The sequence below is a fragment of the Peromyscus leucopus genome, chromosome 1 (genome assembly GCF_004664715.2).
Source record: "Peromyscus leucopus breed LL Stock chromosome 1, UCI_PerLeu_2.1, whole genome shotgun sequence".
Taxonomy (NCBI): Eukaryota; Metazoa; Chordata; class Mammalia; order Rodentia; family Cricetidae; genus Peromyscus; species Peromyscus leucopus.
In genome coordinates, this window is record NC_051063.1 from 82,721,416 (window position 1) to 82,746,164 (window position 24,749).

General features: G+C 46.5%; 1 protein-coding gene across 1 annotated transcript in view; it reads left to right on the plus strand.

Moving 5' to 3' along the window:
• Gga2 (golgi associated, gamma adaptin ear containing, ARF binding protein 2) overlaps positions 1-22,302 on the plus strand; it is a 33,751-nt gene extending 11,449 nt beyond the window's left edge. Inside the window, exons 4-17 of the mRNA XM_028867854.2 lie at positions 938-1,036; positions 3,092-3,215; positions 6,709-6,812; positions 10,546-10,626; positions 11,095-11,232; positions 12,668-12,749; positions 13,738-13,863; positions 14,693-14,782; positions 15,050-15,078; positions 15,423-15,556; positions 17,797-17,954; positions 19,166-19,335; positions 20,539-20,649; positions 21,270-22,302. Of these exons, the coding sequence (XP_028723687.1) occupies positions 938-1,036; positions 3,092-3,215; positions 6,709-6,812; positions 10,546-10,626; positions 11,095-11,232; positions 12,668-12,749; positions 13,738-13,863; positions 14,693-14,782; positions 15,050-15,078; positions 15,423-15,556; positions 17,797-17,954; positions 19,166-19,335; positions 20,539-20,649; positions 21,270-21,392 (1,569 nt within the window). The 3' untranslated portion in view covers positions 21,393-22,302. The remainder of the gene's footprint in view (positions 1-937; positions 1,037-3,091; positions 3,216-6,708; positions 6,813-10,545; positions 10,627-11,094; positions 11,233-12,667; positions 12,750-13,737; positions 13,864-14,692; positions 14,783-15,049; positions 15,079-15,422; positions 15,557-17,796; positions 17,955-19,165; positions 19,336-20,538; positions 20,650-21,269) is intronic.
• Positions 22,303-24,749: the final 2,447 nt, after the last annotated feature.

The following is a 24,749-nucleotide window of genomic DNA, read 5'->3' on the forward strand; positions in this document are numbered from 1 at the left end:
GGGAATGGAACTCAGGTCTTTTGTTAGGGCAGCTAGTGTTCTTTTTTTTTTTTTTTTTTTTTTTTTTTTTTTTTTTTTTTTTTAAAGATCTATTTATTTATTATGTATACAGTGTTCTGTCTGCACATATCCCTGCAAGCCAGAAGAGGGCACCAGATCTCATTACAGATGGTTGTGAGCCACCATGTGTTTGCTGGGAATTGAACTCAGGACCCTTGGAAGAACAAGCAGTGCTCTTAACCTCTGAGCCATCTCTCCACCCCACCCCCCATGGGTATTTTGCCTGCATGCACAGATATGTGCACCATATGCATGCCTGGTGCCATGAATTCCCTGAACCTGGAATTATAGACAGTTATAAGCTGCCATGTGGGTGCTGGGAATTGAACCTGGGTCCTCTAGAGGAGCAGCCAGTATTCTTAACCGCTGAGCCATTTCTCCAGCCCCATCATTTTTTTTCCCTCCCGAAATAGAGTTTGTCTGTGTAGCTCTGGCTGTCCTGGAACTTGCTCTGTAGACCAGGCTGTTTTGGGTTTTGTTTGTTTGTCTGTTTGGTACAGGAACTCATGTAGTCTAGACTGGCTTTGAACTCGGCAATGTAGCTAAGGGTGAATTTCAAAAACTTATCCTCCTGCCTGCTTCCCAAGTGCTGGGATTACAGGTGTGCTTACTCAGTTGTGCTGCTGGGACTGGAACTGAGAGCTGAAAGCATGCTAGCAAAGGCTACCAGCCGAGCCTCAGCCCAGCCAAGTTTTCTTCATCAGAAGGTGTTTGCTTTCTCCTAAAGGCTGGGGGTCTTAAGAAAGGACTTGAGAGAGAGGTAGCTCTGGTTCTACACTTCAGCAGCTGAGCTCTGTAAGCCTTGAGGTCAGCCTGCTGTGGTGCTTCAAGGCGAGCCTGTGGGGCTGGCTTTCCCTTATGGGGATCTTGTCTGCAGGTCCTGGAGATGTGCATGAACTACTGCGGGGAGAAGTTCCACAATGAGGTGGCCAAGTTCCGCTTCCTGAACGAGTTGATCAAAATATTGTCCCCAAAGGTGAGTACGTGGGCTTGGCATGCTCATTATGTTGTACCTGTACCCCACTTTCAGACTTTGTCACCCTGCAGATGAAAGGCTGGCCTGGTCTCGGACAGAACCTGCCTGTGTGTCGGGAGCAGAGCCCTTCACGCCAAAGCTGTCTCCCTGCCAACATTTGGAGGGCAGTCAGGTTCAGAGCTAGTCTCTGTCCCTCCAGTGTTAGCATTTCTGTTTTTCCTTGAAAATGGCATTACCTAGCAGGGCAGTAGCGGGGCAGGCCTTTAATCCCAACACTCAGGGAAGACAGGCAGGCAGATCTCTGTGAGTTCGAGGCCAGCCTGGTCTACATAGTGAGTTCCAGGACAGCCAGGGCTACACAGAGAAATCCTATCTTGAAAAACAAAACAAACAAACAAAAAACCCTCCAAAAATCAAAAACCCCAAAATGGCATCATCTATTTGTGAGCTGTAAGGCCTACAGGAGGTGAGAGACTGTAGCGTGAGGCCCAGGTTTCCTGGCAGTGATAATGGAGTGATAAGCAGGTGTGACTATTTCACATCGCCTCTTACCTTGTCCCTGCACTTTATTCCTGGCACTTGTATTAAGCTATGTCACCCACCTGCCACTGAGTGCATATGAGTTCTTTCCTGTATAGAACCTGTAGACAGAGTTTTCTTTGGGCCACCAGCTCACAAATAACAACATGGAGACTTACTATGAATTATGAAAGCTCGGCCTTAGCTTAGGCTTGTTCCTAACTAGTTCTTATAACTTAAATTAACCTATATCTTTTAATCTACATTCTTCTTTTTTTTTTTTTTTAAATTCTCGTCCGCCCTGCCCCCTTCCCGGTCCTTCCTCCCCCACCTTAATCTGTGTTCTTTTACGTGGCTCAGTTGTTACCTTTACTCTGTACTGCCCATCCTGCTTCTTCCGTGTCTGACTGGTGACTCCCGTCTTTTCTTTTTCCCAGAGATCTCTCTCTGCCCAGAAGTCCCGCCTATCTCTCCTGCCTAGCTATTGGTCGTTCAGTTTTTTTTATTACATCAGTCACAGCAATACATCTTCACAGTGTACAGATATCCCACAACAGGAACCAGCCACGGTTCTCTGGGACCTGTGTGCATCCTACAGTTTAGTTGAGTTCTGACCCATCTGGTCTTTGTTTTGTTTTGAGACAGGGTCTCTCTCTATAGCTCTGGCTGTCCTTGACCAGGCTAGCTTCAAAATCAATGCTAGGATTAAAGGTATAAGCCCCTACTCCTGACCTCTGTCTGGTTTTAAACATTCTTATAAAGGGCTTAGTCCTACCTACACTATGTGTTTCAAGAGCCGATCACTAGCTTTGAATGTCTTCAAGGTACTAAACATTGCACAATGCCAGTCAGGGGCTTTTAAGACTCCCTCCAGGTCCCATAATTCATTAGAGCCCCCACAAGAGACAGGAAATCATTGTATAATATAAATGGGAATGACCCATGGGGAGAGCCTGGTGTGGGGAAAAGGCCTGCATACCCTTCTAGCACTTTGGTTCTGGAGTTTTTATTGTTGTGGTTTGTTATTATGCTTATTTTGTATTACTTTTTTTTTTTTTTTTTTTCAAGACAGGGTTTCTCTGTGTAGCTCTAGCTGTCCTGGAACTCACTCTGTAGCCCAGGCTGGCCTCAAACTCAGAGATCCGCCTGCCTCTGCCTCCTGAGTGCTGGGATTAAAAGGCATGCACCACCACTGTCTGTCTTATGTTTATTTTTTTAAGACAGGATTTTACCATGTAGCTCAGGCTGCCTTCAAAATTGTGGCAATTCTCCTGCTTTGGTCTCCCAGCGCTGGGACTATAGGAATGAACCACAGTGCTCAGGTCCATGATGAGCTTTGTTATTAATAGTGGAGATTGGATTGTCTTGAATCCAGAAGAGGCTTTGGGGTCTGCTGCCAGGGAATTTGTCCTCCGGGTGGGTCTCATTTCCAGTCCAGCTCACGTCTGGACTTCAGCAGCATCTCTCTAGGGGAAGTGCTGGCCAGCTAGCTGAAGTCCCTCCCAGCTCTCTAATTAATTCTCCTGTTTACTTTAGTACCTAGGGGCCTGGGCCACCGAAAAGGTTAAAGGAAGAGTTATTGAAATCCTCTTTAGCTGGACAGTCTGGTTTCCAGAAGACATGAAGATCCGAGATGCTTATCAGATGCTGAAGAAGCAAGGTTTGATCTCAGTGTTCACGTCTCCTGTCCTCACTGTGGTGTTTTGTTTCTGGGTACAGGGTCTCCTGTAACCTAGGCTGGTCTGAAGTTCACTGTGTAGCTGAGGGAGACCTCACTCCTTACCCTCCTGCCTTCACCTGACGAGTGCCAACACTGGGCCTGCTTTGTTTTGCTTTGCTTTTTTATTTTTATTTTTTTAATTTTAATTTTTTTGGTTTTTCGAGACAGGGTTTCTCTGTGTAGCTTTGCGCCTTTCCTGGGACTCACTTGGTAGACCAGGTTGGCCTTGAACTCACAGAGATCAGCCTGGCTCTGCCTCCCGAGTGCTGGGATTAAAGGCGTGCGCCACCACTGCCCGGTTCTTGGTTTCCTTTCATGTCAGACTCTTTGGAAGAAGGAACTGGGCTCATCACCCGCTGTTTTCCCCTGCCGTATGCACTCAGCCTCTTGGGGGCTGCATCAGACCGAGGTCTTGCAGTCATCTCTGGGCCCTGGGGAGTCATGGAGCTGCATAGTATAGAGTACAGGCCTTGGGACTGGGTTCTGGCCTGGTTTTGTGGCAGTTTGTGAGTTCCTGAGGTGATAGAAAGCCTCGATCAGACCATGTATACGTGCTGTTTTGTGGTTGTTTGTTTCTGTCTGTAGAAGAATTTTATTTTAGGTGGGCTATTTTTATTTAGTACTTGTATAAGCTAGGCAAGCTTTCTACCAGTAAGCTATGTCACGGGGTTTGAAGGCTGTTGACGTTTAGTGAAATTGTTATTGGGGAATCAGGGTCCATTTTACGACTTCTTAGTCTTGTAGATAAAATAGACACAAAGGGACACTGAAGACAGTTTTTATTGAGTTTGAGAGAAAAAGACAAAAGGGTCATTGGCAAGCTATGAGTCTCAGCATCTGTAGGGAGGAGGTACATGGGAAAAAGGAAGACAGAAAGTAACCATATTCTGAGTTACAAGTCCAGGAAGCCGCAGGGAGGCCCTGCAGCAGTGGAGAGGGGTGAGGGCCTTAGGATGCCGTCTGAAAGGTGGCTTACTAGGTAACTGCTTGTGTACAAGCATGAGGATGTGAGTTTGAATCTTGGGCGCCCAGGTAAAAGTCTGGGCTTGGCATGTGCTCAGTCCTATGGCGGGGAGAGGGAGGAGAATGGCTAGGCCTTGCTGGCTGCCAGCACAGCTCAACTGTGTACAGACCCGGTATTGAGAGAATAAGGTCGGGGTGTGGTGGCACACTCCAGTAGGATTCGCTGGAGGAGGTGGAGGCAGGAGGATCAGAAGTTCAAGGCCAGACTACACTACACATTTTCAAAAGGGCTGGAGAGATGGCTCAGTGGTTAAGAGCACTGGCTGTTCTTCCAGAGGACCCTGGTTCAATTCCCAGCACTCACATAGCAGCTCACAACTGTCTGTAACTCCAGTTCCAGGGGATCCAACACCCTCACACAGACATTCATGCAGGCAGAACATCAGTGTTCATAAAGTAAAAATAAGTCTTTAAAATTTTTTTTTGAAATGGGGCTGGAGAAATGGCTCAGAGGTTGAGAGCACTGGCTGTTCTTCCAGAGGTCCTGAGTTCAATTCCCAGGCAGATCTCAGTGAGTTTGAGGCCAGCCTGGTCTACAGAGTGAGTTCTAGGACTGCCAAGGCTGTTACATGGAGAAACTCTGTCTCAAAAAAACAAGAAAAAAAGAGAGGATATGGTGGAAAATGATTGATTACAATACCTAATATCTCTCCCTTTGGATTTTAAGAGTATACTCAAAGGCTTTTAAAGTTAGAACTTAGGCAGGGCAGTGGTGGCACATGTCTTTAATCCCAGCACTCGGGAGGCAGAGGTAGGCAGATCTCTGTGAGTTCGAGGCCAACCTGGTCTACAGAGTGAGTTCCAGTACAGCCAGGGCTACACAGAGAAACCTGTTTTGAAAAACCAAAGGAAAAAAAAAAGTTAGAACTCAGGGCTGTGAAGACAGCTTGTAGATAAAGCACTTGCTGTGCAAGTCTGAGGACCAGAGTTCAAATCCCCAGAACTCACATAGAAAAAGGACAGGCATGGTGACTACCTGTAATCCTAGCACTCAGGACAGTATTTCCTGGGCGAGCAGTCTAGCTAGACTAGCTGTATTGAGTGAGCGGACAACAGCTTCAGGCATCTACACACATGCACACAAATGTGCCCACATACACGTAAACATTCACATACCTTACACATGCAAAAAATAAAACCCTAAAACCAAACAAGTTATAACTCAGGCAAGCTTGGCAGTGAGAATCGGTATGTAGAGTGATTCTCTGGGGTACATACGTACATAGCTTATTAAGAGAATCGTATTCTTCCCATTGTTCTAACATGCCTTCAGCTGTATCGTGTTTCTTGAAGTTATACCTTTTTTGAGAGGCAGTTTCATATCTAGGTGATGACAGTTATCCATTTGAATTAGCTTTTAAAGGAGAGAACAATAGAGTGTCTTTGTGATCTTACAATCTTTTGGACCGTTTCAAATGTCCTATCTCCACCAGGGCCATTAGTGTGACTTAGAGCCTATTCTTTTTTTTTTTTTAATAATTGATTTAGTTTTATTTTATGTGCATTGGCATTTTGCCTACACATATGTCTGTGTAAGGGTGTCAGATCCCCTGGAACCAGAGTTATAGACAGTTATGAGCTGCCATGTGGGTCCTGGGAATTAAACCAGGGTCCTATAGAAGAGCAGTCAGTGTTCTTAACTGCTGAGCCATCTCTCCAGCCCCTAGGTCCTATTCTTTTGACCAGAATTTATGTGATTAGGTTAAAAGAGTTAAAGGAGGCAGATATATAAAATGGCATTGTTTCTGAGAGTAGATGACTTCCCTTCAATGGACATCAGCAAAGCCTGCTACCTCCACCTCCCTTGCTTTCACATGGCATTTCACATTCTAAGGAGGGCAGCAGCGGCAGATTGGCTTGGTTGTTTTCCCTCAAAATTAAAGTGTTGGGGCTGGTGAGATGGGTCAATGGGTGAGTGCACTTGTCGCCAAGATTGATGGCTTGAGTTCAACTCCTGGAATCCACATGGTAGAGAGATCGACTCCCATAAATTATCCTCTGGTCTCTACATGTATGCTGTGGATTGTATGTATTCCTCCCATGATAAAGGCTATTAAAAAAAAAAAAAAAAGCCAGGTAGTGGTGGCACATGCATTTATTTAATCCCAGTACTTGGGAGGTAGAGGCAGGTGGATCTCTGAGTTTGACAGCAGCCTGGTCTACAGAGTGAGTTCCAGGACAGCTAGAGAAAAAACAAAACAAAACAAAAAAGTAACAACAGCAGAGTGTCACCAGGGAAATGGGAGGTGGACCCAAAGCTAATTATGAAGGGCAGGCTCCATCCTCAGGGACCTCTAGTTCTGCTAATGCCTGACTCGCTGCTTAAGAGGATATGGAGTTGTTAGGAATCAGGGACTTGTAGGTTTTATCCTTCAGTATCAACGTCTTAATCATGAATTTCACATTTTAGGAATAATAAAGCAAGATCCTAAACTACCGATGGATAAAATCCTACCCCCACCTTCTCCCTGGCCAAAGAGCTCCATCTTTGATGCTGATGAGGAAAAGTCAAAGGTAAAATCCCCTCCCTGCCTTGGGACTTTTGTGGAGCCTGACTGTCCTCTGAGAGTATGTGGGGCAGAGTAATGGCTTCTGTGCCATGAGATAGCAGGAAGTTTGGATTTTCCTGTGGATGGGCCACATAATAAATGCCATGCTATGTGCCATCCTTTATCTGTGTAAGGATTCCTGTCGGGGTGGGAGAGCCTGGGGCTGAGGGCTCTGGTTCAGTAACGTGGAAGGGGAGCAGCAGATGGGAAGGAGAGGGACTCATGTTGGCATGGATGCTTTTTAGTTCCCATAAGCTTGACCCAGCCCATTGCCCTTTCCCTGGAAACTTCAGGATTTGTAGTCCTCACACATCAGATGGGAGGCAGGTAGTTAAATGCTGCGATGGTTTGAAAGAAAATGGCCCCAAAGAGAGTGAGTGGCATTATAGGAGGTGTGGCCTTGTTGGAGTGGGTATGGTCTTGGAGGAAGTGTGTCACTGTGGAGGAGGGCTTTGAGGTCTCACATGTGCTCAAGCCATGCCCAGTGAGACAGACCACTCCCTATTGCCTCTGAAAGATGTAGAACCCTCCAGCACCGTGTCTGCCCGCATGCCGCCATGTCCCACCGTGATGATAATGGACTAAACCTCTAAACTGTAAGCCAGCCCCAATTAAATGTTTTCCTTTTAAGAGTTGCCATGGTCATGGTGTCTCTTCACAACAGTAGAAACCCTATCTAAGACAAATGCTAAACCAAGCACTAGGCTTGAGGACTCCCGGATGGTCCTAGAGAGGCTTGAGGGCTCACGGATGGTCCTTTGCACGAGGTTGCCATTTGTCATAGGGTTTCTTTTTAAATTTTTTTTTATGCTTGGTGTCCATAAAGGTCAGAAGAGGGCTTCTGTTGCCCTGGGACTGGAATTACAAATGGTTTCTAGCTATTATGTGGGTGCTTGGAATCCAAGCCAGATCCTCTGCAAGATCAGTTAGTGCTCTTACCTGCTGAGGCAACTCTCGAGCTGGACACTGCTTTTTGTCAGCCATGCCGTTTGGTTAGCAGGGTCTGGAAAGCTCTGTGCATGTGTTCATCCATGGGCACATGCTGTCCACCTGCTCCCTCTCAGCCGTACCCTTTGTAGCGTTTGTTTTATGTTTTTTTTTTTGTTTTTTTTTTTTTTTTTTGTACTATGTGTTTTTTGTTTTTTTGAGACAGGGTCTCACTCTGTAGCTCTGGCTGTCCTGGAACTCACTATGTAGACCAGGCTGGCCTTAAACTCACAGCGATCCACCTGCCTCTGCCTCCCAAATGCTGGGATTAAAGATGTGTGCCACTAAGCCTGGGTAGTGTATTTTTTTAAAAAGATTTATTTTTAATTTCATGTGTAAATGCTTTTAACCACTCAGCCATCTCTCTAGCTCCGTTACCCCGTACATTTTGGGGTTTTTTTGGAAACAGTATCTCTGTAGTCTAGACTCTGTTTGAATTCTCCGTCTTCCTACCTTCACCTCCCAAATGCTGGATTACAGGTGTGTGCCACTAGTCCCAGCTTGTTTTGTTCCTTTCTTTTTATTTTTATTTATTTTTTTGAGACAAGGTTTTATATAGCTGAAGCTGATCTTGAACTCTTGATCCTGTGCCTTGTATTCTGAGTTGCTGATTGCAAGTGTGCTGTTCTGCCCAGCTTCCTTCCTTTGGCTCCTGAGCGGTGTTCTGGTCAGTTTTGGCAGAGTGGCCTGGGTGGACTTGCATTTATCTGTGGCTCCTCCCCTGCTGGAGCCCTGGGTCGCGGAGTGTGGTGTGACTACCGTGAAAGATGAAAACCATCTTCCTTGGCCCTGTGTATTCATACGGTTCTCGTTGCCGTGACTGAATACCCAACAAAAGCACCTTGAGGGAAGAGGGGGGCTTTGTTGGGCTCACAGTTTGAAGGTGCAGCCCATTCCGGGGGTGGGGGGTGGGGGGTGGGGGGGAGTGCATGGCAGCAGGTGTGCGCTTGGGAAACGGAGAGAGAGAAATGCTGGTTCCCATCTGGAATTCTCCTTCTCCCCTTTTTGTTCAGCCTGGGACTCTATCCCTTGGCATGGTACTACCTACACTCAGGTGGGTCTCTTCCCCTCCTCAGTTAAACTTCTCTGTTCATGTCCTCAAAGATTCGCCCAAGATGTGTCTCCTAGGTGACTTCCGGTACAGGAAAGCTGGCAGAGATTAACCATCTGTAGGATAGTTTTATGTCAACTTTATACAAGCTGAAGTCATCTGGGGCGGGAACCTCAATTAAGAAAATGCCTCCATAAGATCAGTCTGTATGTGGGCTTGTAGTGCATTTTCTTTCTTTCTTTCTTTCTTTCTTTCTTTCTCTCTTTCTCTCTCTTTCTTTCTTTCTTTCTTTCTTTCTTTCTTTCTTTCTTTCTTTCTTTCTTTCCTTCCTTCCTCCCTCCCTCCCTCCCTCCCTCCCTCCCTTGCTTCCTTCTTTCTTTCTTGTTTTGTTTTTGCTTTTGTTTTTCGAGACAGGGTTTCTCTGTGTAGCCTTGGTGCCTGTCCTGGATCTCACTCTGTAGACCAGGCTGGCCTTGAACTCACAGAGATCCTCCTGGCTCAGCCTCCTGAGTGCTGGGATTAAAGGCATGTACCACTGCCGCCCAGCGTAGGGCATTTTCTTAATTTAGTGATTGACGGGGGAGGGCCCAGCCCATTGTAGGTGGTGCCATCCCTGGGCTGGTGGTCCTGGGTCCTGTAAAAAAGCATTGAGCAAACCAGTAAACTGCACCCTCCCTAGCCTCTGTATCAGCTCCTGCCTACAGATTCCTGCCCTGTTTGAGTTCCTGTCCTGTCCTGACTTCCTTGGATGATGAACTGTGATGTTGAAGCATAAGCTGAGTAAACCCTTTCCTCCCAAGTTTCTTTGGTCATGGTGTTTGATCACAGCAGTAGTATCCCTAACTAAGACACCATCACACTGTCCAGAGTCCCTGAGGGACTCTGTGCAGGTCATTTTGCTCAGCGTAGAATTAAATGGGAAACAAGTCTTTGGTGAAAGTCTATCCCATCCTTGAGCATGTGACCAAGGTCATGCTCAGAACTCCTAACATTTATTTATTTATATTTTTTTCTCACACTGTTCCGTGCTGGGCATGGAACCCAGGACCGGGTGTATGCTAGACAAGTGCTCTGTAACTACGGTGCATGTCTAGCCCACTCTTGGCCTTCTGAGTTAGTTAATCCTCTGCTATGAAGCCTTTTTTTGTACCCCAAAGGATCCGTCAACATCCCTGGCTTCTACCCGCTATATATGCAAGTAATATTCTCTCTAGTTGTGACATTTGAAAATGTTTCCCTTCTCTTCCTTCCATTACCCCCATTCCCACAAGCCAGGGGCTTACTGTTTTGTTTGCCTTTTATTTTATAAGTAGAATGACACTGGCTACCCCCTTAGTTTTGTTTAATTTTTGGTTTTAGCATACAAAGTGATGGGTAGTCTGTTGCATATCATTGACCAATGAGTATTTGGGTGGTTTCAGACCATGATGATTACAAATTATATCCCCAGATGTCCTCTAGGGGATATAATCCTCCCATCTTCCCCATGAGAAACCCACTGGTTTTTCTCGTAGTCCCAGTACCCATATTCCAGTGTCACTGTATACTTGGAAGGATATTGCATACAGCGTGTAGACCACAGTCCTGCTAATTCTTCTGTTGCTGTGCTTCCACTTGGCTGGGGAGAATTACAGCTTCACCTGCTCTTTTTGCTCTTCAGCTTTTGACAAGACTTCTCAAGAGCAACCACCCTGAAGATCTTCAGGCTGCAAACCGGCTGATCAAGAATTTGGTCAAGGAGGTAGGCATTTTTGCAGTTGACGCTATAGAAGACCTGGCATTTGACAGGCTATGATGGATAGTGTATATGGATATGTGTAAGGGTGTGATGAAAATCTGGCTTGGAGAAGAGATGTCCTCCTCATCCTGAATGGGACCAGCAGGATGGTGACTAGCATCATGACTCCTTGTCAAGTCTCCCAGCTTCTTTTGTCCATGGCACAAAGCACTTGGGAACTTCTGCCCTAGTGACAGATGTTGGTGTCGATGGAGTTAGGTTCAGGAGTCGTTTCCCCAGAAGAATTGAGACCGCATGTACAGTTGAGCAGTCACCAGGCCGTGTTTCATCTGCAGGGATTCTGGGTAGCACCCCCACTCACTAGTGTTCATGACTTCCTGAACTCCCAGCATGCAGTGCCTTTCTCTTTCCGGTGTTTAGGAGTTACCTAGGTGACTTCTCTTATTTCTGTCCTCCTTGTTTCCCTCAAAGGAACAAGAAAAATCTGAGAAGATCTCCAAGCGAGTCAGTGCAGTGGAGGAAGTACGGAGTCACGTGAAGGTGCTGCGGGAGATGCTGAGCATGTACCGAAAGGCAGGCCAGGCCCTGCCTGACCAGGAGTCCCTGCAGGTAATCGCTAGCTGTGACCTAAGACTGCACCTGTTGTTACAAGCATGATACACTGCACCTGTGCGTTCCTATGGCTGCCATCATGGTCAGGAGAGACAAATCTCCTCTATTCCTTTGTTATCCCTCTCTTCCATCCTTCCCTTCCTCCGTTCTCACTAGCCACTGATATATTATTTACCTTTTATTCTGTAAGTAGAATGGCAGTGTCTACCGCCTTAGTTTTAATCAGTTTTTCAGTTTAGTATACAAAGTGATGTCTTTTGCATGGATGCACCACAGTATGTATGCATGCCGTCAGCTGATGAATAATTGGGTGTTTTCAGACCATAATGATTACAAATTAGCCTGCTGTGTGAACAGTGTACAGAATTTTGCGTAAATGTACACCTACATTTCTCTCGATGTCTAGGTGTGGGTAAATGAACAGTTAACTTTTTCCGAAGCTACCAGAGTCTTTTCCTAAGTGTTTGCACTATTTCACAGTCCTAACAGCAGCAGATAATTCCACTTCTTTCTTATTTCCTCTCAGATCAGTGGTTCTTTTTGATAACAACACCCTTGAGATAATTAGCACATTGTAATGGTATTTATCACCACTATCTGATTTTAGAGCACTTTCATCCCCCACTGCAGAAAAGCCTGTTTGTAGGAAGCAAGTTTAATTTTTTTTTTTTTTTTTTAAAGATTTGTGGTTTGTGCCTGTCGTGTGTGGGTGCCTGTCGTGTGTGGGTGCCTGCCGTGTGTGGGTGCCCACGGAGGTCAGGAGAGAGTGTTGGACTCCCTGGAGCTGCTGTTACAGATTGTGAGCTGCCTGACCTGGGTTTTAAAGTAGCTGTATCATTTTACAGCCTCCTCAGCACCTTGCAAGGATTCTAGGTCTGCACATGCAGCCGACATCTGCTGACACCTGTCCTCCTTTGTGGCAGCTGTGCTGGCTGTAGCGTGTACCTCCATGTGACTTCCGTTCCTCCGGCCCGTGTTTCACATGCCTTCTTGTCCTTATCCACGTGTGTTGCTCTTGTAGAGAACGTGTGCTCAAATCTTCTGCCCATTCCCTAACTGAGTTGTCTGAAGTTACAAAGATGTGTTTGTTTTTGTTTGTTTGTTTTTGAGACAGGCTGGCTGGCCTGGGACTTGATGTGTCTGTCAGGCTGGCCTCTTACTCGCCCACCCCTACCTCCTGCATGCTGGGATTAAAGGTGTGAGTCACCACACTTGGGCTCAGAGCAGTGGTTCTCAACCTTCTAATGCATGAGAGGCAAGCCCCGGCCTTCTACTTCTACAGTTTTCTGACTGTCACGTTACCACAGAACAGTAGTCACGGATCTGACACAGCCTAAGGAAGAAGCCTGCAGTCTGAGGCGGCTGAGGGAGACACATGAGGACTTGGGTGGGGTCTGGGTGTGAGGGTGTAAACAAGGCTCTGTTTCCCTAGGTTGTGTATGAAAGATGTGAGAAGCTGCGGCCGACCCTGTTCCGCCTAGCAAGTGACACCACGGATGATGACGACGCCCTGGGTAACAGCTCTGTTTTTCAGGGTGTAGTAAAATAGATGTGGTCCTCCGGGCCATGCTGCTGCGAGGCCAGCAGCAAGACAGATAGCTTTGAGTTTGGTGTGGGCTGGGGGCTTAGATCTGACTTCAGAAGACTCCAGGCTTGAACAAGAAATGTGAGGGCCAGAAACCAGGAAAAGAGTAGAAATCTATGAGAGACATTGTGTGACCTTTCCCATGGAAGACCAGGAAACGATGTCCTGCCTTCCTTTCTTCTTCTCCTTTTTCTCCTTCTCCTCTTTCTTTTCCTTCTCTTCCTCTTCCTTTTCCTTCTCTTTCTCCTCCTTCTCCTTCTTTTCCTTCTCTTCCTCCTCCTTTGTTTCTTTCCCCATCTTCCTCTTCCTCCTCCTTCTATGAAACACAGGTTCCTTGACTTGTAAGGTTCTCTGAATATGTTTTGCTGGCTGTATCCTCCTGTGGTGATGTTTTTCTGTTACTTAGATTGCAGTTGACAGATAACTCAGGAGCTTTGTCAAATTCGGGTGTAATTGAGAGACTTAAGAGCATATAATGGCCAGGTGTGGTTATTTGTTATTAAGTATGCTTCAGTTAGGATGTCAAATTTTCAGTGGGAATACCAGATCTTTATTTCCAGACTGGTAAAATGTATAGGCTACAAAGCTGATTCATGTATCTATTCTCCAGATATGAAAAATCTTTCAATAATTGAATCAGGTAGCAAGGAATTTTTTAAATAGTGACATCTACATTAATTTGTCTTTAAAAAAAAAAATCCTCACTAAAAGAACAGCGTTTGGAGTGTTAACTGCTGCTAGTGTTTGGATAACTGGAAACAGAGCTAAACCTAAGTGATGAACCGTGTAGAACCCGGTCACATGATAAAGGTCAGGGGTCCTGGGTGTGCCAAGCCTGGTAGAGCCACACGGAGTGACTAAGAAAAGATAGATGGTGGCTGCTACACTGAGGACTTCTAAATCTGCTCTTTCCTCAGCGGAGATTCTTCAAGCAAATGACCTTCTCACTCAGGGGGTTCTGCTGTACAAACAGGTGGTGGAGGGTCGAGTCAATGCTGGGAACCCAGCGACCGGTGCCGTGGGAGACATTCCTGTCACCAGAGGTGTGTGCTAAGACTGAGCCTCTGCCTTAGGGCAGTGTGCAAGTCACAAGAACGAGAGAGCTTGCTTCTGTCCCCTTTTCTGTAGAAATAGGCTGCAGGTCACAGGCCTGCGCCCCAGGAGCCATCACACAGCCTGCCCGGTTAGAGCCCTACCGTGGCTGCACATGCAAGGAGATGGCTGTGTTGTCCCAGGTTTTGATCTCTCTCCAGTGCTCCTGGAGCTTGAGACTAAGGAAATGGTTAGTGGTTCAGTAGTAGGGGTTTGCCTAGCATTCACAAGGCCCAAGATTACATCTCAGCACTGCTCAAAAAAAATTTTTTTTAATTGCATGCTGTTCAGTCTCTGACCTGTACCTTCTCAGTCAGGATTGCTTGGAGCTGGGCCTGAGTGTCTCTGAGTACTGTAGATGAATTTGACTAGAAACTGCAAAGGTGTCTAAACTAAAGAAGGAGCCTAAGCTGCTGCCCTGGGGGATGAGAGGGGCCAAGGGAATAGGAGGACCTCAGTGCCTGGAGGACTGACTCCTTTGGCTTCTATGGCAAGCTGCTTCCCAGCACCCAGCTGAGGCAGAAGTTGGTTGGTGAGAGGCAGGATGTCTTCCAAGAGGACACCAGTAGGATTTAAATGGAGACATTTAAATGGAGTCTTTCTTTCTTTTGTTTTTCTTCGAGACAGGTTTTTTGTTTTTGTATATATATATATATATATTTGGCCCCATTGTCCTCGAACTCAGAGTTCCTCCCCTCTGCCTCCTGGGTGCTGGGATTAAAGGTGTGTGCCACCACCGACTGGCCATGTTTGAGTCTTTTAACCCCATCTGTGTACTAGTCTTTCCAAAGCAAGTAGCCTGCGGGAAGAACTGCCCCCTCATTGACCTCGAGACGCCATCGTTGCTTCATCAGGACCTGGCAGCCTTAGGTAAGAGAGGTCGGTCACACAGGCGCAGAATGACACTGCGTAGAGGGATGGGTAGGTTGTTTCCTTCAAGCAGCATGGGCCTGCTGTGGGGAGGCCTCTGGCACACCAGGCCAGAGTTGAAACATCTCTTTGGGTGGGTGGATTGGCTTTGGGCAGGTTCCTTGTCTAGGCTTTCTAGATGTCCTGGAAGGGTGGGCACGCTATCCAGCCCCATCGTCTGTGAGGCAGTGTTGTGGTGACGTATCTCACTCTACTCCTTTCTCACAGGGCTCAATGATATTCCCACCAGCAACAAGGTAAGAAAGTTCTTCCTCGGTGGGGAGTTCCGGGGAGGGCTGCTCACTTCCACCCTGGCCACACACAGTTCTGCCTTCAGGAGAGCGGTCACCACTGCACCACTCTTTGGGCTCCTCCCATCATCCTGTGGGGTTGGCTCCAGAGCACTTCATCTCCCCTGTTGGCTTTACTTCCCATCTCCCTGGCAGGCCAAAAGTCTTTCTCTCCCTGGCCCTAACTAACCCTATCGTTGTCCTGGCTCCTGCTTCCTGAAGGTCTGTGCAGGAGGAGTCTTCTGTTCTGCCCTTTCTTTCTGACCCTGCCATGAAAGAGATTGTTTTAGCCGTCGTTCTTGGTTTGGCAGGTTGTCATTCCAAGTTGCTGTAAAGATCAGAAGCAGCCTGCTGCCATCACTCTCCTGGGGGGCGCGGTCCAGAGCCTTTCTGCAGAACGGAACCTGCTGGATTTCCTCTCACCACAGCCGTCTCCAGGACCACTGTGAGTGTTCGGGGCCAGTAGCTTCTCCTGCTGAAGGGCACGCATGCTCTTTGTATTGCAAGTGCAGGGTGCGGCTCCCCTCTGCTGCCTTACCCCATCCTCACTCGGACAGCTCCAGAAAGAAATCGACAACGACGACCACAGACATTTTTGTTTATTGTATCTTTTTAATTTGTGAGAGTAGGTGCCTGGTGGGCATGTACAGGGACACGCATGCCAGGGTGAGCACGCAGAGTCAGAGGGCAGTTTTGCGAGGTGGTTCTTTCTCGCCTTTCTGTGGGTTCCAGAGAGTGAACCTAGCTCTCCAGGTTTTTGCAGCAAGTATCTTTATCTGCGCGGAGCCATCTCGCTGGCCTGTTCTTGTTTTATGAGACAGTCTTATGTCTAGACTGGCTTCAACCCAGTTAGGAGCCAAGGATGACCTTGAACTCCTGAACCTCTGCCTCCCAAGTTCTGTGATTATAGCCTTGTCCCGTGTGTTCTATGGCTGGCTGACTGATAATTTTGATACTTGTTTCTCTTTCCTGACTGCTATGTTTGAAATTAAACAAAACTAGAAAAGTAACAATAGGTCCTAAATACCATTCCCTGAAAAAAACCGGTAGACGGTTCTTTTTTCTTCTTTTCAAAGAGGATTTATTTTGGCCCCTGACTCCAGTTCTTTCTTTGCTGGAGCTTCCCCCGCCCCCGCCCCCGCCCCCACCCCCAGGTAAGTCTCACTATAGTAGGCTAGCCTGGGAATCACCCTTCCTCAGTCTGTTGAGTGCTATGATGACAGGTACATACATCATACATGCCTTTGCTTTTGCTGTACATGTGATAGTGCATTATCGTAGCTTATTTTTATGAAGCTGTCTTCCAACATGACTTTTCTTTCTCTCTCTCTCTCTCTCTTTTTTTTTTTTTTTTTTGGTTTTTTGAGACAGGGTTTCTCTGTGTAGCTTTGCGCCTTTCCTGGAACTCGCTTTTGGAGACCAGGCTGGCCTCGAACTCACAGAGATCCACCTGGCTCTGCCTCCCAAGTGCTGGGATTAAAGGCGTGCGCCACCACCGCCTGGCCTCTCTTTTTTTTTTAAAAAAAGATTTATTTATTATGTATACAGCGTTCTGTCTGCACGTATCCCTGCAGGCCAGAAGAGGACACCAGATCTCATTACAGATGGTTGTGAGCCACCATGTGGTTGCTGGGAATTGAACTCAGGACCTTTGGAAGAGCAAGCAGTGCTCTTAACCTCTGAGCCACCTCTCCAGCCCTTCTTTCTCTTTTTTAAGATTTATTTTTATTTATATGTGTGTTTCTGTGTATATATATGCCACATGCATTCGAATTCCCTTGGAGGTGTTGGGCCGCCTGAAGCTAGAGTTACAAGTGGTTGGGTTCTGCCTGATGTGGGTACTGGGAACCAAATATAGGTCCTTGGTATGTGTTCTTGATTACGATTCGTCTCTCTAGCACACCCCTCCCCACTCCCTGGGTCTCACTGTGTAGCCCTGGCTGTCTTTGAGTTTACTGACATCTATCTATTTCTGCTTCCTGGGTGCTGTGTACTACTATGCCCAGTCCCACTTTTTTTTTTTTTAAGAAAAGAAGGTGTTTGTATTCTGGTTCCAAAAGAGGGCATCAAATCCCCTGCTGGAATTACAGGTAGCTGTGAGCTGCTGGGAAACTCATGTCCTCTGTAAGAGCAGCACTTTGGACCACTGAACCATCTTTTCAGCTCCTTAAAATTGTTTTAATTACATTGATTTAGTGTTTTGGGCACCACAGCATACATGTGGAGGTTAAAGGACACCTTGGAGTCAGTTTTGTGCATAGTGTGGGGCCAGCTGCAGGTCATCAGGCTTGGCCGCAACTGCCTCACTCTCCGAGCCTTCTCACAGTCCTCACAGATCCTTTTTCATGTCATGTTACATCTTTGAGACATTTTTAAAAATGTGTTTATTTTTATTGTATGTGCATTGGTGTTTTGCCTGTATAGATGTCTGTGTCAGGATGCCCGATCCCCTGGAACTGACAGTTGTGAGCTGCCATGTGGGTGCACGTATAAATGTGCCTCATTCTCTTTAACAGTTACATTACGGTTTACACGGCTAGATTTAATCATTTTCCTCTCATGGGAATGGACACCTTTGCATGCATACCTGTTTTCTTGTTATTCAGAAAACAAACAAACAACGATAACAGATTCCCGAAGTTTTCTAGTTTTTGTTAGTCAATGATCATTTTTATTTCTTTGTAGGAATTATGTTCCACAAAAAAGCATCCCCAAGGAAGTGCCACCAGGTACCAAGGACTCTCCAGGTTGGTCCTGGGAGGCTGGACCATTGGCTTCTTCCCCAGCCTCACAGAATACACCTCTGGCTCAAGTGTTTGTCCCTTTGGAGTCTGTGAAACCCAGTAAGTAGTTTGTTCCCCTTCTTTGTTGGATCCTGAACAACAGCAAACCACTCCACGCTCATAGGCACGGTCCTTAAACTGGGGGAGTTGGGTATGAGGCTGGGGAGAGCTGAGGAGAGCTTTTCAGCCTTTTGAGCTGATGTTTTTCTTAGGCTTCTCTGTCTTAGGATGTCAACTGTGAAGGGTATTGGCAGGTAGAGTTTAATGAGGAGGTTGAAATCTATTAGGGACATGATGTTTGTTCATCTGGAATTCAAGGAGGGAAGGTTTAATGTGACTGGAAGTGACTGAAAAAAAGGTGGAAATTGAAGGAAAGGAAGGATTTGGCTAATGATGATGCTTCTCTGTGGATCCTCAAGTCTGAAAAGTGGGTCTTGCCTCAGTTACAGGGGAAAGGAAACCAGAGGCTCTGCCAGCTAAGGCTGCACGCTGTGATATGCATGGTAGTATGTGCAGCAGAAAACAGTCCTGAGCATCGGGGACTCTGCTCTTCAACAGCCCAGAGTCCTGTATGGGGACAAGGTGTGGGGAAGTTGGCGTGCAGGGGACTGGCAGCCAGGCAGAGTTGTTTAAATGTACTTGCTGATAACAGGCACTCTGCACATTTGTGTTGTTAAGCTTTGATTGGAACAGCATTGCATGTCCAGTGTTAATTTCTTGGTTGTGATAATTATCCCACAATTATATAAGGTATTAACATTTGAGGAAGGTGGGTAATGTTTATGAGAATCATTTGGTTTGCTTTTGTAACTTCATAAATATAAAATAATTATAATAAAAAGTTTAAAAGGGTGTGTGTGTGTAAAAAAATAACATACTCCGTATACAGAAGTATAGAAAAATCAAAGCAGAAAGATAACATTCAGCATCACCAGCTGGCCAGAGGCAGGTGTGGGGTTAAAAAGTGTGGCCCACCACAACTGGCTTATTCTATTTGCTGAGTTTTTTGGTTGGTTTTGAATTTCATTCTTTGTGATTTCGTGCTTTCTATAGTGTTCCTACATACTTTGTGATCGAGTTCAATGAAAAAAAAAAAGATTCCTTTTTAAGCCGGGTATCTTGATGAGAACGGGTGGGTGGTGGTAAGAGACCATTTGGATTGGAGGAGTCCATGAGGATTTGGGATACGTGGTGCAGATGGAAGGGAGATGGGAGGCAGCAGGGATGGTATCAAGTGTGAGTGCTGACCTTGGGGGGTCCCTGTCTACCAGGCAGCCTGCCTCCCATCATCGTGTATGACCGGAATGGCTTCAGAATTCTGCTGCACTTCTCCCAGACTGGGGCCCCCGGCCACCCGGATGTGCAGGTGTTGCTGTTGACCATGATGAGCACTGCTACCCAGCCTGTCTGGGACATCATGTTTCAGGTGGCTGTCCCAAAGGTGAGTCATCTGCTGGCCAGCTTTGACCTTTTCACTAGTGACTTGTTTCTGAACACTTGCTGAGACATTATTAGTTAGATAGAGGGACAGGCTCTTCTCTCAGACTGGCTAAACGTAAAATGGGGATTTCAATGGCTTACTCAGCTGGGTATTCCTATATATTTGACTTCAAATAAGGATCTATCCAGACAAGTTTTTTAGTTAATTCCTTAAGAATACTGCCAGGTGGTGGCGCACACCTTTAATTCTAGCACTTGGTTGGAGGGCAGAGGCAGGTGAATCTCTGTGAGTTCAAGGCCAACCTGGCCTGTAGAGCAAGTTCCAAGACAGCCAAGACTACACATAGAAACCCTGTCTCAAAAAACAAAACACAAAACAAAATCTTTTTGGGGGGTTTTGCTTTGTTATGTTTTGTTTTGTTTTTGAGACAAGTCTCACTGTGTAGCTCAGGCTGGCCTAGAACTCATTATGTAGACCAGTCTGGCCCCCAAGTCAAAAGATCCGCCTGCCTCTGTCTCCCAGGTGCTGGGATTAAAGGTGTGGACCACCATGCCCTGATGTGTTTCGTTTTTTCATACAGAGTCACACTGTGCAGGTCAAGCTGGCCTAGAACTTGCTTTTAGCCAAATGTGGCCTTAAACTCACCTTCTTCCTGCCTCTACCTCCTGAGTGCTGGGTGTATAGGCATGTGCCACCACATCTCACCTAGATGAAGAGAGTTGGCTCTATTTTCTTCTTGGGTTCTTCTGGACCTTATAAAGCATGAACCTGGCCACTAGCATCCAGGGTTGCATGGCCCTCTTTTTTTGACTTAGGCTATAAAGCAAGCAAGAAAAGATGGAAATGGATATGTATGTGCTCTCATCGATGTGGTAGCCTGTCGCTGCTTTAAACGCTGTGACGGCAAGGCTCAGAACTAAGTGTTGTACCCAAGAACACAGAGCGCATAAGAGGCAGATTGAGAACTCAGCCCAAGATTCTCTCTAGTGTTTATGCTTCATCTGAGATGCCAACTGCTGACCACACGCCTTCAGATACATTCCTGTGGGCAGAGGAAAGGCTTTTTCAGATCCTATATCCCCTCATAAGAAATGTCTGTGTGGAACCCTGAGGGTCTTGAGGGAGGGGAAGTTACTGTTGGCCTGAGTGCTCTTGCTGATGCTGTGGCTTTCTGGATTAACGGGTTGTGTCTTCCACCCATAGTCAATGCGAGTGAAGCTGCAGCCGGCATCCAGTTCCAAGCTCCCAGCATTCAGTCCTTTGATGCCTCCAGCCGTGATATCGCAGATGCTGCTGCTTGACAACCCACACAAAGTATGTTCCTGGGCCTTTGGTAGCAGGGAAATAGGGCCCTGAGTAGTACATTGAGGTTTGTTGTCAAGTCTGAGTGGGTCCAGGTTGAGTTTGGGGGTGGAACAGCCCTTATTGGGGCCTGCTTTGCTTTGGGGCTTGATAGAAGATCTGTAAGGGCTGTCACAGCTGGGAAGCAAGGGACAGACATGTGAACTCATGCCTAGACTCCTCTGGAGGAAGCATCCTGTCTTCCTGTGGGTCTCTGAATTTTCCTTTGGGACTGCAGAAGTGGGCGGGACTTCCAGGGTTCATGCCTGACTCCCTTTGTGTTTGTAGCTTCAAAGAGACTAAGCCGGGGTAGCCAGGCCATCCCGTTACTTGAAGACTTCATTTGAGGGAATTATGTAAATAAACCGAGTGTGTGGTGGTATACATCTGTGGTCCCAGCACTCTAGAGGCAGAGGCAGGCCTGATCTATACAGTGAGTTCCAGGCCAGCCAAGGCTACATTTGAGACATACAGCCTGTCTCAAAAAAATAAAATAGAAGAGCTGTAAGCTGTTCCTTGGAGACTCCTAGGTTGGGTGGAGGCTTTTACCGTGGGCTTGAATCTCTAACATCTTAGCCTCTCTTCTGTCCCAGGAACCCATCCGGTTGCGGTATAAGCTGACTTTCAACCAGGGTGGGCAGCCATTCAGCGAAGTAGGAGAAGTAAAAGACTTTCCAGACCTGGCTGTCTTGAGAACCGCTGACCTTCTCAACTGAGACTCTTCAGTCAAGCTTAGGCCAGCGTTCCTTTCCCAGTCTGGTCGGGACTCATTGTGATACAGTGCAGAGTGCCAAGGGTTCTCTCCTGATGTCAGGCCTTGATCGCCAACCTCTGTCTGTAGATCATGTGTGTGCGTGTGCGTGCTATTGGGGTGCTGGGGGAGGAGGGAGAGCTGGGCTTGGGATTTGGGCAGTGTGGGGGATGCTGACAACTTCTGAGATCATCTCTGCTGCACTCATATCTGCTTCTGCATGTTGGTTGACACTTGCCCCTGCCTCGGGTTGGAGTTTTATAAGCCAAAGTTTTTTCCATGTATTGTTATCTTTTCATCCATCCACTCTGTGCCTTGTCAGCCTTTGAAAGTCTTAGTTGCTCCCAGGCTGCTATTCTCAGGGACCTTAGAAAGGGACCTGGTTGGTCTTGTGACAGAGAGTGTCTTCTGGGGCACACTTTTCCAAGAATGGCCTTGTCTTCATTTTCATTAGGGAATGCTGCTTGCAGAGGTTCAGTAAAACCTAAATGGAATGCGTATTGCACTGGTTCCAGGCAAGCACCTGCCATGAGACCAGGAGACCACACTTGGTGGGCCAATCATGTCCTTCACTACAGTGCCTTAGATTCTCCCTTAGATGGACCCTCTGAGGCCTTGCTCAGGCCTCGGGTTCTGTGGGTTGGGCAGCCTGTCTGGGCCCTCACTCAGGACCCACAATGTCGTCATCCTCATCTTTCTGTTCATAAACATCTCAAAGCTCTTTCATTGTGACCCCATGTTCGTTGTTGTATATCACAGCTAGCTGGCCAGTCCCGTGACCCTCACAATCCACGGTGGAGAACTGTGATTGCAGGTAGAGAGCCATGTGATTACTAAGTACAGAACATCATTGAATAAATACTGTGTACAAATTTGCCTGGTGTTGAGTCCATAGGGAATGCATTTAGAGGTGACGGGCTGGAAGGGAACCGTCTTCTGTCGACAAATGAGGACATGGTGAAGAGCAGCGTTCTGACAAGCTGAGGGAGCTGGAGAAGAGGGTTTGGTATTATTTGCTTCAAGTGTAACCAGGAAGGGAAACTCAAGCTAATAGTCCACCAATACTTTGAGAGCACCTACTGTGTGCTGGCTTCTTTGGCATGCATGCCTCAACACGTTCTGCTTGGCTGGATCTGTAGGAGAAGGAACTCTGAGCTTTACTGAAATGGCTAGTGAGGGCTGTAAAGTCCAGCCAGTCTTACGAGATTCTGCCTCAGAAACTGGAAGACTCAATAGTGACCACTAAAATGTGTTCATCTAGTTGGAAATCCACCAACAATAATTTTCCTTGGTTGTATATTAATAGCACAAAACATTGGATCATACAGTAGATTTTAGGATGGCTTCTGGCTGTTGTTGTTGTTTTTAAGATTTATTTATTTATTATATATACAGTGTTCTATCTGCATATATACGTGCAGGCCAGAAGAGGGCACCAGATCTCATTACAGATGGTTGTGAGCCACCATGTGGTTGCTGGGAATTGAACTCAGGACCTCTGTTCTTAAGTGTTCTTAATCGTTGAGCCATCTCTCCAGCCCCTGTTATTTTGTTTTTGAGACAGAGTCTCGCTGTGTATCTTGGGCTGGCCTGGAATTCACCAAGTAGACCAGGCTGGCTTCACACTCACGGTGATCCACCTGCATCTGTCTCCTGTGTGCTGGGATTAAAGGCATGTGCCATAACTGACTTTTTTAAAAATGGGTCTCATCTAGCCCAAGCCAGACTCAAACTTGCTGTGTAAGCTGAGAGTGACCTTGAACTTCTGATCCTTCTGCCTTCAGTTCCTGGGTGCTCAGATTATAGGTGTGCTCCACTGCATCCAGTTTTAAGTCCTGACTAGATGAAACTCAGGGCCTTGTGCATGCTAGGCAAGCACTCTGCCAACTGAGCTATATCCTCAGCCTTGGTTTTTGTTGTTTTTTTGTTATGTTTTGAGTCTCATGCTGTAGTCCAGCCTGACCTAGAACTCAAATACATGTTCAAGGAAACATGATAGCCAAAACATACAGAGTCTACACATGTGTGGGGAAGCAGCCTGGAAACAGGCCAGCACGAGAGGCATCCCGTGGGTTTTCGTTCCCTTTAAGTCCCCTAGGGGCATGCTCCTCGTGATCCTGTTCCCAGATCTGCTTCAGTGTCTCAGTTGCCTCTGCATTGTCAGTCACAGGAAGAAAGGGGAAATGCCAGGATTCTAAGGCTTCCTGGAAATTTCACATGACTGCCTTCACATCTTGTCCCATTTAGGTATTTGGCCACACCTAGCTGCAAAGCACACTGGAAAAATACTGATTTTGTATGCAGTGGAGCACAACATACAATTGGGGTCTACTTACCAAGGAAGAAGAAATTGGGTAGTGTGGTAGAAAGTTAGCAAGCAGTCTTCCCTCTGTTGTGGGAGAACACTGCTTTCAAACTGTTGCTAAATGAAAAATACAGGGCTAGGCGATGCTAACGCATTGCCTTTAAGCCCAGCACTTAGGAGGTAGAGGCAGGCAGACCTCTGAGATTGAGACAGCCAAGGCTACACAGAGAAACCTTGTCTACAAAAAAACAGAAAGTGCAGGTTATTTTTCTTTGTAGTGTTGGCCATCAAATGTATGGGGAGGGACTGGAGAGATGGCTCAGTAGTTAGGAGCACTGGCTGCTCTTCCAGAAGTTCTGAGTTCAATTCCCAGCAACCACATCACAACCATCTATAATGAGATCTGATGCCCTCTTCTGGCATGCAGGCATTCATGCAGGCAGAATACCCCTAAAAAAATAAATTAAAAAAAAAAAAAAGACGAAACAACAACAACAAATAAAGAGAAACAACACACTAAAAAACAAACAAAAACAAAAAAACTTGGAGAAGCAACAGTTTACTTATTCTGCTTACACTTCCATAGTACTCTTCGTTATCCAAGGAAATCAGGACAGGAACTCAAACAGGAGGAAATTGGAGGCAGGAGCTGATACAGAGGCCACTTACTGGCTTGTTCAGCCTGCTTTCTTAGAGAAGCCAGGACCACCATCCCAGGGATGGCACCACCCATAGTGGGTTGGGTCTTTCCCTATCAATTACCAATTTAGAAAATGCCCTACAGATTTTCATATACCTGATCTTATGGGAGACATTTTCTTAATTGAGGTTCCTACCTCTCAGATGACTAGCAATGTCCAGTTGTTATAAAGCCAAGCTATATCACTATCCCCTGTCTTAGCTTTAAACCAAACAATTCTCTCACATATTATGTATATAATGACCATGGTTGGGTCTTGGAATTCCAGGTAGGTTCCTTTTCAAGTTTATCTCCATTTACTGAAATTTCTAAACTAA